This window comes from Candoia aspera, chromosome 10 (genome assembly GCF_035149785.1).
Source record: "Candoia aspera isolate rCanAsp1 chromosome 10, rCanAsp1.hap2, whole genome shotgun sequence".
NCBI classification, from domain to species: domain Eukaryota; kingdom Metazoa; phylum Chordata; class Lepidosauria; order Squamata; family Boidae; genus Candoia; species Candoia aspera.
The window spans coordinates 25,202,996-25,219,008 of record NC_086162.1 but is presented as its reverse complement, the minus strand read 5'-3'; the positions used below and the strand labels follow the sequence as shown (position 1 = coordinate 25,219,008).

General features: G+C 49.8%; 1 protein-coding gene across 1 annotated transcript in view; it reads right to left on the bottom strand.

Annotated features, from left to right (window-relative positions):
- Positions 1-1,672: 1,672 nt before the first annotated feature.
- ARHGAP35 (Rho GTPase activating protein 35) overlaps positions 1,673-16,013 on the bottom strand; it is a 68,327-nt gene continuing 53,986 nt past the window's right edge. The window contains exons 4-7 of the mRNA XM_063312430.1: positions 15,923-16,000; positions 14,186-14,317; positions 7,864-7,969; positions 1,673-6,805 (exon numbers count right to left, since the gene is read on the bottom strand). Of these exons, the coding sequence (XP_063168500.1) occupies positions 6,445-6,805; positions 7,864-7,969; positions 14,186-14,317; positions 15,923-16,000 (677 nt within the window). The 3' untranslated portion in view covers positions 1,673-6,444. The remainder of the gene's footprint in view (positions 6,806-7,863; positions 7,970-14,185; positions 14,318-15,922; positions 16,001-16,013) is intronic.

Here is a 16,013-nt window from a genome sequence, read left to right as displayed (position 1 = left end):
TTTTCACATGTGTGATCCCTCCCCCCTGCAGATGTTTCCTTCTAATTAATGCTGTGCACTGGCAGGCAGCCTAAGGCAGAGAAGGGACCTGTTGCACACGCTGCCTATTTCCAGGGTTCCTACTTCAATGAGGGGATACTGACAAAAGATTACTCCCACTGATTTCCTCTCACCTCCCTCAACTGCAGCTTCATAGTTCAGTTGGTTTACCTTCAGGTTCACATGTAAACATACATCCTTGTCTGGAAATGCCGAGAACTTAGCAGCATCCGCAGCACCTAAGATTTCCAAGAAATGCGGAAACTCACATAAACAATGTTGGCCCCAGTTAGTGCTAACATTTGGAACCAGGTGCAGCAACCGAAGTTTAAAACTGTTGCTGGCTGCAGCTTGAACACCTTTAAAGTCAAGCCCACCCCCACCCCCCGGCCTACCCCTGAAATAGGTCTGGCCCTGACCCTGTTGACCTTCAGAAAAGCAGTAAAAACATGGCTTTTTGCTTGGGCTTCGAACCAGATTTGGAATCGCCCAGCTGGAGAGCAATCGGGTTGCGATCCTTTGGATTTTAGCTGTGCATTTTGGGGGCTGGATTTTGTTTTCACGTGTCATGTGCTGACCAGAGCTGCAGTGTCCAAGTTGGGCAGCCGTATAAATTTTTTCTTTTTTTTTTAATTTATGGATTTTTCAAGATACAATTAAGACACATAATGCAGAATATAAGACCGACAGAATGAATGAAAATAAAATAAAAGTCCCACCTAGAGAGCAAAAGGTGGCGGAGACGGCTTTAAACTAAAAATGCATCGGGTCAGCACTAGAGGGCAGCAGGCCCATTGCGCGTTCCCTTTTCACACCCGTCATCGCTGAGCCTCCCCGTAATGCAAATAGCATTTCGTAGGAATAAAGGAGACGTGATGGGAGGGGGCGGTCCCAGGGCCGCAACTAGGGTCTGTGTCACCCAGGGCAAACATGGATCCCGCACCCATTTTGGCGTCCCCCCAGCGCGGCACCCGGGGCACGTGCCCTGCCCCAAGACAGAGTGGGCGATTTCAAGGGCTTCTCCCAACCTTAGGACAAGACCCAGGTTGCCAGGAACATCTGGATCGAAGTCTGAACATGCAAATCACCTGCATGACCCCCAAAAGTTCTCTTTTTGACTGCCACCCCTTTGGCCTCCTGGGTCCCAATGAGCAGCTTGGCTTCCCCGCATCCAAAGCACCATCTCCAGGTGGGCCTTCTTGACAAGCAGACCAGGGTGGGGGGGATAAATTCCCAACTTGTCCATGGTCTGCAGTTTGTCTGATGCATTTCATCGGTCCAGCTTGAAAGCTGTCACCCTGTGCGGGCGTCTGTACGAAGAGCCACATAGCTTGGGTTGAAGTCTACACATCTTAAGAGTTCCCAAGGGTCAGAAACACTGGCTTAGTCCACGCTTGCGCCCTAAGACAACTCGCACATCTCAGATCCTTTTCTGATCCTTTTCTCCCCCCTGCTTATCCCAGTTTCCTTGGAGTGCCTGGCAAACCCAGCAGCCATCCAGATGTGTTGTCCTGCCCACTGGGGATGTTGGAGGGCTGCAAGTCCACACATCTGGGGCACCAAGTTGGAGAATGTCACGTTCTCTAGAGAAGAGAAAGCAGCACACAGGATATGCAGGACAAGCAGAAAACCATTTTTTTTTTACAAGATTGATTTATTAACTATGATACATATCACATAAGGCCTTTAAGTTTTTACACCATTCCCATTGAGACACATACAATACTCTGTAGCAAATAACATGATTTTTCTTCCTTTTTAAATTCAGCAAAAAAGGGGCTTTTCTTCGTTTGCCCAGAGATTTCAACATTTTCATGCACTAATTGGATGGGCTGGGAGGGAGGGGAGGAGAAAGAGCCACAAAGAGTTAAAAATGTCCTTAATAGAAGCATAAAAAGGAAATATATTCTATCACCAATAACTAAAGGATGTCGTTAGGCTCCTAAAAATACAGAGAAATGACCATTATCCTTTTTTTTTTTTTACATACAGGTCTTTCGGTAATTTTTGTTTTTTCTGAAGAGTGTTTTGGGCGCATGTTTAGGTGGAACTACTAACACATTTTATGACCATTAATAATTGTCTTCTTCAATTAAAAATGTTAATTCAACATATATAGAGATAATTTTACATGTGAAAATACAAGTACCAGGAAAAAACAAACAAAAGCTGAGTGCAGAACTAAATCCAACTTTTGGGGGTAAGTTTTATTCCCACACAATTTGAGAAAGAAATGTGGTTTTTTCTTTTTAATATACACAGGAAAAAAAATTAAGATTATTTTAAACAATAACTTATGCCCTGCCTTAAACTACATTTAGAATACAATATTTCTATTGTATTTCCATTTTACCAAAAGGGGAGAAGGGAATTTGACCTAACAGTTAAACTAGGACCTATCAAGAGGGGCAGCAACAGGGGACACACCCCCACAGTGGGACCTCTAAAGAATACTGACTGGGTGATTTTGGGACAATTGACTTTCAGAGTTAGGGATGCCCCCAGCCGGCTAGAGGACAAATGCCTTAGGAGGAACCAACGCCAGATGCCGCTTCTATGAAAATAAAGTAAGACCTAAGCCAGGCTTTGAATGCTGCTGCTGCTAAGTCACCAAAGGACAAATGATTGATTCGGACAAGCAATTCAGGACTTTCGTTTCAGAGAACTTTTGAAAAATCACACGCCGGTCAGCCCAATGCCCTCTGTAGTGGTGACAAAACAGGATGCCCCTGCAAACCAGAGCTGGCGAGCCTCGAAACGCCCTGGTTTCCCACCATGGGGGCAGATCATTCTTAACGGGAAGGTGAGAACCACAAACCTGCCGTGCGCGCGTCTCTCGCTGCAGAAGAGCCCAGCCCAGCCACGCGCTCAAAGGGAGGGCAACACGGTGGGATGAGGCACATCCTGGAGGGCTTCCATAAAAGGGCAGAGGGAATCGTCCAACTTGCACCACGGAGGGCAAAAGCTCTGCCACTCCCTGAAAGGACAGGCAACGATGGGAGGGCAACAGACGGGTCGGCCCCTTACAGCCTCCAGCAAAGCAGGAACCGGGAAAGGCTGGCAGAAGCCGGGAAAAGCGCAAAGACACATCTGGACCAGGGGGAGACCCCAAGATGAGGAAGTGGCATTGCCTCTGGTGTGTGCAAAGGGATGGTGCTGCTCAGGAGATGTGCTGCCATCAAGAGAGAGCCCCTGGAAATGGAAGATGTAGGTAGTGTTTTGGGGGGCCGGGCCCAGTTTAAGGGCCTACCAAGCGCCTCTGGTTTCAGAAGAGGGGATGGCGGCAGGTGAGGGAAGCAGACAGATGATCTGCAGCAATGCTCTAATCTTGCCAGGAACCCCTGAAAAACTGCACTGCTGGGGCCACAGGGGGGCCCTCTCCCAGCCCCAGGCTGCCAACCTTCCTTCTCAGAAACAACCCCAGGCAGGGTTTGGACGAGCGAACCCTCCAGCTGGAGCTGTCTGGATGAGACGGATCACGGCCCACCTCCTGCCCCGGGGCCGATGGGAGGTGCCCCGGCTCATCCGGGGGCCACCAAGCTGGCCGAGGCCACCCAAGGACCGCTGCGATTCTTCTCCATTTTGCGCAGGAGATGGCCTGTCCTCAGCTTGGGGAACCCGCAAAAGCAGGCAGGCAGAGAGGTGACTGCCCTCAATCTTAAGCACAGCGACCGAGGCCACCGACTGACCTCTGTGGGGCACCTCCAGCCCTTCCTCCCCCTGCCAACCTCAAGTGCCCATCTCAGGAGGGGGCCCCAGAGCAAGCACGGGTCCAAATGGCCACGCCAAGGCCGGACACGGGATGGAGGGAGGCCTCGAGGTCAGGTTGCCTTCCCTAACCAAAACAGCTGCTAGCAAGAGGAAGACCTTCAGCACACTCACGAGGAAGGCACAGCACACCCTGCACGCACAACAGAAGCCCCGTTCCAGGCAGCGAACAGCCCCCCCGCCCCCCTCTGGGCCAACCGCAGCCCAGGTGGGACCCCGGCCCTCCTTTCTTCACCCAGGACACAGTCAGAACGGAGCTTTTCCAGCCTTCTCAGCCTCCTCCCCGCAAGGTGGCCGGCCTGTGTTGCGTGGCGCATGCGTAACCCACGGGAGGCGGGCTGCTTCCATTTTCCTCGTAAGAGTTTAAAACAAACCATTTCCATTATTTACAGAAAAGCTTCATCGTTAATGCATGAGAATATAAAACAAGGGAGGAATGCTTGCGAGAGAGGCTTTCAAGCACACGATTCTGACACAGATACAACTTTTAAATGTGGTTCTAAAATAAGGAGTACATAATTCAGCTTATTTATAAGAGAGAGAGAGAGAGAGAGATTGCTGATGAGAGGGCTCTGGATACCAGGAAGCAGAATGAAAGTGGAAGAGTAATGGGGGGGGGGGGAGAAGGACCGGAATTTCACTCCCACCAAATGAAGGTAACACAAATATCCTTGAAAGGCTAAAAACAGCAATAAACCACAGGTTTCATTTTAAAGTGCGAATAGATAGTGAGGATGGCGTAGGGATCGCTCCCATGTCCTCCCAGTGGTACCGTGGAAACTCCAGTTAAAACTGCCCTGTTAATGAGAACAAATATACCCACACTCCCTCTCCCTCACACACACGCACACACAAACACAAACAGGGCGGTTTACCAGGCACTGCTGATACACAATCCCCATTCACATACATGGTGCAGAAACCCTGACCGGCTGTCCCTAGTGGTCCATTTCTAGTGTTTCCCCAAACAGGAACCTCACATGAGCTGAGGAGCAACGCCAAGCTGTGCGCAGGCCCAGCACGAGCCTTTGGCTGGGAAAAGAGGGCAGGACTGACAGGGACCATCAGGGCCTTCCAGGGCGAGAGAAGAGCGAGGAGGCAAGGAGTTCCCCTGGGGCACCAGCCTCTACCTCTGCATGCCTGCCACACGTCGACAGTGACCAGGAAGAGAGCGGACAGCAGCCGCTTGGGAAGGTGCCAAGGGGGGTGGTGGCACACTGGCAAGGGTTCAGAGTTGTGGGCAGGGTAACCAACCCCACTGTGGACGCTCTGTTCGGAGGTTTTAAGAATTCCCGTTCAGATTCTCCTTCCCACGGCATGGCGGCCACCCCTCACTTGCTGCCACCTTCCTGACTGGGCAGCGAGCGGGTCAGGAACGCCCCAAGGGAGGCTGGCTCAGAGCTCCCTCTCAGCCCGGCGGCATCTACAGCGTTTGCACCGACGTGGCCGGGAACAAGCCCTTCGCTTTCCCCCTTTAAGCCCCTCTTTCTGACAGATCTTTCTGGGGTCTGCGTCTCCCACGCGAGTCGATTCAGCCACTCCAAGAACCCGGGGGCGGCAGCAGCAGCAGCGGGAGGCCTTCCAAACACTCCACTGGTGCCGCTCAAAGGGAGGGGGGGGGTTGACGGGCCCGACTCCTCTCTACTCGCTGACAGCTTCCCCCCCCCTCTTGCAACCACTTGCTTCCAGCCAGGCGCACACACCAGAATTAACCGCCGTGTTTCTGTCAACGTAGTGTTCCACAGCAGTCAGACCCAGGCCAGACGGCAGCACACCAACACCCTCTGCAAACGGACACGCGTGTCCTTCTCTCGTCTCTCGCTCCTCCGTTAAGTGCTACCACCAATATCCTCCAAGGGCGGGGACAGAGAGGGAGAGAGATGCCAGGGCTTGTCGTGCGAAGGCGGCACGGCCAGCGAGGCCGGACTGCTGCCGCCCGGCCCTGCCCTGCCCTGCCCAGGAAACTGCCAGCCACCAATTCCCAGGACTCTTCTTCCCACTCTTGAGACCGGCCTTGACGTTTAGGCCAAGAGGAAGTTACGTTCCAGCCTTTGTTTCAGTTGAGGTGATCCAGGTCTTCTGAGCTACTACTGGGGGTGGTACAAATCGGCCTAAAGGAAAGGTGGGGTCCCCAACCCGGGTGAGGTGTCCAGCACTGCAGGAAAGGCCTCCGCTATAATCGTTCCTGGAATGTGCTTGGCGGGGGGGGGGGGCTCTGGCTCCAACAGTCCTCTCTGTTCACGCACTGACTGGGGCTGAGAAGGGACCGGTCCAAAGCCACCAGGCTAAACCTGCCCGGCCGAACCTGGCAGTGCTCGCTTGCGTACTGCAGCCTTGCTTGGGCCAGAGTAGATCCTGATGGAATCGGTTCTGCCTGGAAAGAGGGGTCCAAATCTCTCCCTACTGAGAACATCCTCCTCCTCCTAGACCCGGCGTGCCCTCCCGTGCTAGGCACCGAGGCGGAACAAGGCTTCCCAAGGGTCCGGCGCGGCAGCCTGCCATTGCTCAGCCCAACTGAAGTTTGTAGCCCGGCGACGGGAGGAGAGGGAGGGCCGATAATGCCGGGGGGAGCAGCTTTCCAGTCTCGCCCTCCGCGTGGGAACGGAAGCAGGCCTTTCTCCCTGGCCGGGCCTGGGTTCACAGTGTGTGCTGCTCGGCCTGGAGCTGCGGGGGGAGAAGGGCCTGGAGGGGAGACTGAGGCGAGGGCGGAGGCGTCTGCGGAGGAGATGGCTGGGTGACCACCGGCGTGGAGGACAGGAAAGGTGTGCTGATGGGGATGGCCAAGGGAGAATTGGGGGTGGCGCCTGGGGGCTCAACGATGGGCCGGCTGTAGAAGAAGAAAGAGCACTGCTGGATAAAGAGCTCGATGATTGTCTGGTAAATGCGCGTGGCGGTGAGGGCGTCCATGGTGCTGAAGTCGGGCCTCATCAACGTGGGCCAGAAGCAGATGGAGAGGTTCTCGCTGGTCATCAGGTTGGCTCGGCTGTGGTGGCTCACCCTGCGAGGACAAAGGTGCTCAGGCACGAGGGGCAAGCCCTGTCCCCCCCCAGAGGGACCCGCGGCTTTCTCAGGGCTGCGTGGGCCAGCAAGCAGCACCGTTCTGCGCCACGTTGAGTCCACCAGCTCTCCCCAGCCTGCGAGGTCTGAGATGATGCCACTGCAACGGCAGTCCAAAATACCCAGAGGTCACCAGACTGGGGGAGGCGACGCTTCGAAAGCTACCTTGGCTTCCCATCCCGCTGCCCTTGGGCCACTCCTTCCCAGGCGGGTCGCAAGGCTGTTGATCTACGACGCACACGTCATGCTGTGTAAAACTGGGCCTACGCGGGAAAGCAAGGATGCGGCAGCACGGACCGCAAAGGGGGTGCTGCCGAGTCAGCAGGGGAGGACTAAAAGTGGACTTTCACGTTAGTACCCCTCGGGATAGATTATTTTTTTAAATGCTTCTATAGTCGCTATGAACATTTAACGAGTGGAACAGCACAGCCGCTCGAGGATAATATAAACTGAACTTTGGACGGACAGAATCCATTCAGAGAGGAAAACTGCCCTGGGCTTTGTCCACTGTGTTGTTCTGAAGCAGAAGTTTGTTAGAAGGACCCCAGGAAAGCGCCTCTGGATGCTGCGGGGATTTTGCCTCCTCCACAGGTGTCTGTGAGGACGGAACCGGAGGCCTGGCAGTGGTTTTGGGATTGTGAACTGGGAAAGGGGGCGCACAGCCTTGCCAACCAGGCCTCTCTCAGCAGCCAATGCCCTCTGCCCGGCCTAATGAAGCCGGGGGGCCACAAGCCTCCCAAAGCCCCCCCAGGCGCTGCTGCTAATCTCTGGACGAGCACAATCTAGCAAGGCCAGGGAGACCCTTGATGACGCAGCCTCGCTCAACTGGGAGAAACGCCGGGAACGGATCCACTCCGGGCAGGTTCTGTCATTCCACCACGGTTGTCAAAGGGTGCACTTCCAGGGGTCATGAAATGGCCACCGGCCGCAACTCAGGGGACATCCCCACCTCGCCTCTTTGCCTCTCAGAGGGATGGAAGAAAGCCGTGTTGAACTTACTTGTTCAAGTGAGAGATCACGTATTTGAAAACTTCGTAGTTCTCCTTGGGAAACTTCTTCAGCACCTCCTTAAGTGCGTGCAGTTTCTGCTCTCTGTCGTTGATCTCTGTTTAGGTGGAGAAACAGAGTAAGATTTACACTCTTTCAAGGAGCAACGGACTTTCCCAACCTGAGACGATCAGAGCGGCACCTGGGAAGGTGGCAGCCACAACCAGTTCAAGGGGAAAGCCAGCCTACCCCAGCATGCTTTGGGAATAAAAATTAAAATGCCTACATCCTGATAATAGGTTGCTAAGCAAGGACGTATATGGTATGAGGACTAAAACAAAAACAACCTGAAAGACTTTTTGAAAAGTGGGGGAAAGTTAGGGTGGACGGCCCCAATTACAGCAGCGATGGGTGCACCATTGGGAGACCTGAAGGCTGGAACCTGCAGATTTGTCCAGCGGAAGATGCCGGGCTAGGAAGGCCACCAGTGAACACAGAAGTCTTCTAAATGGCAACCAAGATACCAGAGAATTTTATTCAGCCGAGTGAATAATCGGTCAAATGTGGCTTATAAGAAGAATGCAAGGAATACGTCGCAATTAGAATTAATTTCCTTATGCGAAGACCTACTATGACAGGCACCGGCCACTGTACAAACTATAGTCATTTGTATAGCTCTCTCTGCATTTTTCTTCCCCAGAGCTGAAGAACCTGGTTCAGGCTGGAGGTGGGGGGGTGGGGAGGGCACATTCTTGATGTGGAACAGCCAACCGGTGGCAGAACTGAACCAGCGTGAAGCTGGGCGCTCCCAGTTAGGAGCCTCCCATTTTATAGAACCAGCTCTACTTAAATCAGGAAGGTGAAAATAGCCTTTTAGCAGTACCTGGCAGAGTCCAGTTTTCCCAAGTGCTCATAGAAAAGCCCAGGTATGCTTTGTGAGCCAGGCATGTGTTACCCATGCTGAAACCACTGGCTGGCTCACAAAGTACATCACGTTCTAGAAACAGGGAGAAAGCTCTGCTTCTGGTTATTCTCAGGGTCTCTGGGGTGCAGTGCTGAGGATGCTCGGAGTAGCAGTAACTCCTTCTGCAGAGCAAGCCTCCCTCTGGGGAACCTGAACCTCTAGGAGGTGTCCTCTCTACAGGAGGTCCTCAGTAAACGACCACTTGTTCAGTGAACCTTTAAACTTACAACGGTGCCGAACGAGTGCTACTTAACGACTTACGTCAATGGGGAAGCTGACAGGAAATCGGAAGTCGTGGTTAAGTGAGGTCCTTGCTTAACGATCCACGGTGATTCGCTTAATGACAATAACTGGGGACTGCCGGAACTGCTGTTGCTAAGCAGCACGGTCACATGACATCACACTTTACAACCACACTGCTAAGTGACAGAAATTCGGGTCCCAATCACCATCATTAAGGGAGACTATTTGTATAGCCACCTGCATCCTACTCTTACAGCTTTGCTCACAAGGATTAGCCTCACACCTTCTGAGGACAACCTCATTTGCTTCCTGTTGAACTCTCTCCAGGAGAGGTGCAAAATTTCTTTCAGTCACCGTTGCTTTATGTAGGAAGCTACTGTTTTAACTTTTTGACTGATTACTGTAAATGCCATCAAGCCACGTAACAGCCACAGATTATCCAGATTTTCTCCAGGTCCTTCAGGTCTCCCAATGGTGCACCCATCGCTGCTGTAATTGGGACCATCCACCCTAACTTTTACCCCCTTTTTAAAATGCCTTTCAGGTTGTTTTTTGTTTTAGTCCTTGTATCATATACATCCTTGCTTAGCAGCCTAGTATTAGTATATAAGCATTTTAATTTTTATTCACAAAGTAGTTTTATAACCTTGTTAATTAGTTTTAATATTTAGGTTCCTCAGTATTTTATTATCTGCATTGATACTATGGAAAGTCAATTATTTACCACATCTATGCTTTTTAATTGGCACTTTGTAATATGTTGCAATAATAGCACAAAATGCTGATGGTAATCAAGTTAACCAAACTTCTCGATTTTTGTTTTGACAGGGCACATTAAAGATGTCTGTTTAAGCCACAACAAGTATGACGGCACTCTGCTTGCTGAGAAAGCCAGCTCCTTACTCAGCAACAGCATTCTCCTCTGTTCTTCCTATGCTGCAGCTTTTAAAAAGTGCCTGAACATCACAGGGGTGAATCTGTCATCTGAGAAGATATCAATCTTTCATTGTTAAAAATACCTTTTAGAGCAACAAAGGGAGAGCATCATTTATCCGAAGTCCCTCGGAGGCTGCTTCTAAAGCAGAGACGCCAAACGCAGACTCCATTTGGACAGACCGCAGGGTCTAAATATTTAAACAGCCCCCAGTGCCCTTCTGAGCTCTGACAACTCCAAGCGCATCTGGAGTGAAATTCAGGACCGGCAGCAGCGCCGCGGCCAGCCAGCAAAACAGCTGCTTGGACTTCAGCCTGATCAGGACCGCCTGAAGACGGAACCGAGGCTTCCCAGGACAGCCAGGTCGCCAGGGGATGCCGAACCTCCTCATCGGTTTAGAAAAAGGGGTGTGATGTGAAAGGTGGCCAAAAAAAAAAAAAACCCCAAAACCCCGGCCATTTTTACCACATCAAATCTAGCAAAACAGTGATGGAAGCTTCTTTGTATATTTTTAGAGGCTTGTCGTCACCGGCCGTTTATTACTCCCTATTTAAAACTGTCAGGGGACACTGCTGCAATACGCCAGCCAACTTTATTTCACATAATTGCCCGTTCTGCTTGCGGACAGAGACTATCTTAGCCATCTGGATTTTATTGTATTTTAACATATTTATATTTTTATGTTATTGATATTATTGTATATTATTTATATTATGGTTAAGTGTTTTTATTATGAACCGCCCAGGGTCCCTCCTTGTGGGGGAGTTGGGCGGTGATAAATTCAATCGATCGATCGATCAATCAATCAATCAATCAATCAATAAAATAATTCTGTGATCAGTGGAAGCTGCGGCATTTCCTCCCAGCCAGAAGAAAAACACTTCACAGAAAACAGACATCTTGGTTTGTCTGAAAGAAATGCCCCAGGACTGCGGACCCCAATGGGTATTTTTCCTGCCCTCAAATCTGACCATACGCAAAAATCAGGAAAGTTACTAGCATGTTATGTCCTTCTCTAATCTTATCCTAAACCACCACACAATTAAAATGTGCATAGTAATAAATTAAGAAATCAGTAACAACAGGAAAAAAAAATAACCAACAGCAGATAAAATTATAAAAACAAAAACAAATCAAAAACCAAATAAATTAACTTAAAAATGAAAACAAGAGAAGATGACTTGGATCTTCCTGTCAAATTCTGCTGTGCCCATCTGAGGGAAGCTGGAAACGGCTCAATGAAGTAATCGTTACAGACTGAGCCAGGCTGCAGACAAATATGCCTGTTAAAGATTTAATTATTTGTATTCTGCTGTTTGAAACACAGTTCAAAGACAACTAATTTTATCGTACTGTATTTAAAACATGGCAACTGGCCTTGCACTGGCACAGGTTAGCTGCAGCGCTGATGCTTCATGAAGGCTGAGGGAGGCAGAGGCCACGAGGTACCATTATGGCCCTATTTTTACTGCTGCAGCAGAAAAGGTCCTTGCAGGACACGCTTCCTCGTATGCCAAAATATCTTGGCAGGACTTCTGAAGTAGTCGTCTGGACTTGGGGAGATCATATTTTGGGCAGCGAAGAATTTTGGACCAGCTTCGCTTAGGCAGAAATGCATGAATGGGCCCGAGTCGATCTGATGGGGTTTTATTACTATCCTGTTCATTTCCAAGACGTAGTCTAGGGAATTTCCCAGAGGGGGGTCCCCTGGCTCAGATCTGTTGCTCCCCAACTCTACAGCCCTTCATGGTAACATAAGGCAGCAAACTTTGCTTCCTTCCTCCATTGTATACGCTTTCATTTTGTACCAGCAAATGCTCTGTATTAAAGCTTGTTCTGGAGTCGTTTGATTTTATTTACCAAGATAATAAATAAAACAAGGAAAATTTAGATGCTGCTGCTTCAGCACTGCATATGCAAGGAAACTATTTTCTACTCCATTTTCTTTTCTAACTCTGGATGGAGCCATAGAAAACTTGTATTAGTGATGCTTAAAAGGTTCCCATTTAGTCGTGTCCGACACTAGGGGGCGGTGCTCATCTCCGCTTCACGGCCGAAGAGCCAGCGTTGTCCGAAGACACCTCCACGGTCACGTGGCTGGCATGACAGCCACGGAACGCTGTTCCTTCCCGCTGAAGCGGGAGCTCACTCCGTCATGCGGCACTCGGGTCTCGAACCCCCAAACTTGCAACCTTCCGGTCGACAAGCCTGGCTTAGTGACCCGCAACTCCCATCCCATCCCATCTTATCTTCCTGGTCTCAGAAATCCACAGGGATGGGGGCAATAGGCCTTAAAAAAAAGAGGCAGCTGCTTCTTGGAAGAAAGACTATGACAAATGTAGGCAAAATACTGAAGTATAGAAAAATCAAACTGTCAACAAGGATATGAACTTCATGATCTCCTCAACAGTGCCCTATGGGCGAGAGAGCTGTGCCTCAAAGAGGACGAGCTAAAAGAAATCAACGCCTCTGAACTGCAGTGCTGGAGAAAATTATTGAGAGTACTTTGGAGGGCAAGAAAGACAAATAATTCAGTGCTAGATGTAGTAATAAATAGACAGCTCCCTGGAAGCATTGAAACTGAAGGTAAGGTTTTAATATTCTGGAGATACAATCTTTGAAGAAGACCCTGATGCTCAGAAAAACGGCAATGGAAAAAGAGGCCAGCAGAATACAAGATGGCTAGATATTATCACCGTATCACAAGCATGGGCTTACAAGAATTTAAAAAAAAAGTTTCTGACAGACAACCCTGATGAACTGTTGTCCACTGAGTTACAAAGTCAGATGTGACTGAACCACAACATGCATGTGTAAGCCTGCCTGTCCAACTCTCTGGAGACTGCTTTTTGTAAATTTTAAGGCCAATCCATTTTTAAAGCATAATTTATCAAAAATGATCAAAAATCTAAAACCGCTTAAAGAGCCACTCTGGGCTGAGCAATCAAGTAAAAAAAAAAAAAACCTTATTCCAAGACTTCCCCAAACACCCCCCGCCTACTTTCTTAAGGCAGGGGCCAGTCCTCCCCAGTGACATCCTCTAGGCCCGTGTTTTTCAAACTTGGCAACTTTAAGATGTGCGGACTTGAGAATTCTGGGAGCTGAAGTCCACACATCTTAAAGTTGCCAAGTTTGAAAAACACTGCTCTGAATGGATTAGGAATTCTGGAAGTTATAGTCCTGTACTTTGTGGGAGGGCCTGACTGGGAAGTGACAATCTTTTGTTCAGACCTCTGTGACTCTGGTTCTCTATTAAGGAAGCAGCTTACTAATACTGGGAAACATTTTATCAGTTCCTTCTGTTGCCCCCATTCTCAGCCTCCTTATTTTGAGTTTTCAGCATGTTTCTGAACTTCTCAGCTGAATCTCTTCCAGTTTGTTTACATCTGCCTTGTTTTCCAAATTAGACCCCGTACAGGACTAACTGGAGTCAAGCAGAAATATCAAGCGACTCTGAGCCTCTATATTGCAGAAAGAGACAATCTTATCCCACAATTATATTAGTCAGAAGTAGGGTGTCAGGAAGCTGCAGTAAGCCCTAGTTTAGAAATCAGGGCTTTTTTTAAAAATTGACCTTCAGCGTGAGGCCCCATCAATAGAGACTGGGAAGCATTTCCACTTTGCAGACAACAGCGCACCCATGATTAATGCCCTAGCAGTCAGCTTCTCAGCTAATTTAATGGGAAAAAACTTCAGGCGCACCTATCTTTTTCAATGTCCTTTTTTTGCCAAGACAGCTGGAAGACACAAACTTATGAAACTGAACAGCCGAATCTAGCATTTAGGGTGCCCTATAGATATATATATATATATTTAAGCATCTTCCCAAACCAAATTATCGGGCTTGCATGAAAAGAAAACTAAGGTGTTAGTCCTGGATCTGTCATAATATTCAACCCTTCAGAAAGCAAGCAAAGCAAATCCAGATATTCAGAGGATCTTGAGGCCTGAATGAGTTTGGGGCCAAATTTTACCAGGCTAGACATGCCCATTCTGCAGCAATAACACTGGCTGACGTGTGATTTGGATGTTTAACAACTTGCAAGCAAGTGCTGGTAGAAAACTGCCGTTTGTGGGTTCAATTTCAAAAGTGCATGGGGCCATTTCTAACCAAACGCTTCACAAACATGAAGGACGGTCCCTTTTGTGCTCTCAAAAAGGGTGGCCTTGATCACTGGCAGGCACATACTCACTGTGGGCCTCCACCAGCTCAATCTGCATGTTGTACGGTACCAGGGGCTCAGGCAGCTCTGAGAAGAAGCTCTTCATGGCTCCAGCTACTGCGTTCACCGTGAAATCCTTCTCTGCGAGGTCTAGGTTATGATCTGCAGGGAGAGGATTTAATGGTTACACCTTGTCTATCGTGCCTATCGGACAACTGCAAAGAAAAGACCAAGAGAAAAAAGTCCCAGCTAAATGTTCAGCGATTCTTGTTGTATCAATCAGATCAGGGTTCCTGAACCTTAGCTTGCTGGCTGGGGAATTCTGGGAGTTGAAGTCCACACATCTTAAATTTGCTAAGGTTCAGGAACCCTGAATCAGATGATTTGTGCTCTGAGGAACAGCACAAACGTTTATCTGCAGGAACACATCTCCCCACTAGAATCTCCCCAGCCATTTCGATCCTGCTGGGCGAAGCGGCTGGTGGTCCCCCACTTTGGGGAGGGGGGGGGACCCAGGAGCGGCGTTTTCCCTTAACGGGGCTGGCCCTCAGGTTAAGGTTCATTTGTCTCCAGCTTTGTCGGCCTTCCAGAAAAACCTAAAAACAAGAGTTTTTCCAGAGGGCTTGGATCTGACACTGTATTGTTTTGTGATTTTTAAAAGGTATTTTAACATACTGTGTTTGATATTATCACAGCACGCCTTGTTACTACTGTGAGCCACTGAGGGTCTTTTATGATTGTGATGGGATATAAAATAGACAGACAGACAGAACTTGTTGCTACTAGGACCTTTCCTTTTCCAAAGGGGAAGGTCAACCTTGTCCCCGGACTCATGTTATGTTTCTGACATGCAAAGCAAGCGTAAGACCCACGGCCTCCCCCCTGGAAACGGAAACTGAGAGAGAGAGAACCGCTTATGCTCTTTCTGCAACTGACAAGCAAGCTCTGAGCTCTAGAAACTGCCCATCTGTGTCCTGCCTCCTGCCCTGAGCTGCAAGGGTGTGGGAGACACTTGTCAGCCTGCCTGGCTTTAGCCCTTGACGGACGTTCCAAGGCGAGGGGGCACCCGCAAGCCTCCCATGTCCCCCCCCTTTCCCTCGTGGCTCTGCGCTTGGGTCCAGCAGATGCAAAACCAAACAAATCCAGGATCCAGAACTTCAAGGAGGAGAGAGAAGTACTACTTTCCCTCTAGCTCCAAGTTCCAAGAAACCCTGGGTTTACTGTCACTGGAACCCGGCTCTTCTCAAATCATGGCTAGGACGGACCGCACAATTATTAAAAACAGTCCTGCTGAGGGAAGATTCCTGGAATGCCTCACGGCTGGGAGAACACCCCCTGCCAAGCCCCCCCCCCATCCACGAACGCTGTCAGTGGATCTGAAGGGGCAACTCCTGCTGTAACGGAGAAGAACGCACCACATGTGGCCCACTAACCAGCCCTGTCCGGCCCACTGGCACTTTTAAAAAAGTAATACACTCGCTGCTGCTGCTGCCCCCAAAAAGTGCTGCCAAGCACCTCCAAGTCTCACGGCCACCGCCGGCTCTGGTGCTGTTGCTGCTCCGCCAGCCACCGAGCAGCTGACTGTGCGCCAGGTATTCCTTTGCACCTGCAAGGATTTTCAGTTTATCCATGCAGCCCCTGCCCCCCCAGCTGTGCAGCCTGCATCGCTCCCAAGCGTCTGCCTGGGCGGTAGAGGGGCCAAGACAAACCACGTGTATTTCTGAACCGCTTCTCCCGTCACAAGTAAAAGCAGGAGGCAGGTCCTACCTTGGTCAAACTGCCGCTGTAAACTTTCCATCTCAGATTTGTTTCCGCTCACCCGGTAGATCCCTTCAGTGCTCAACCCTGGTGGGGATGG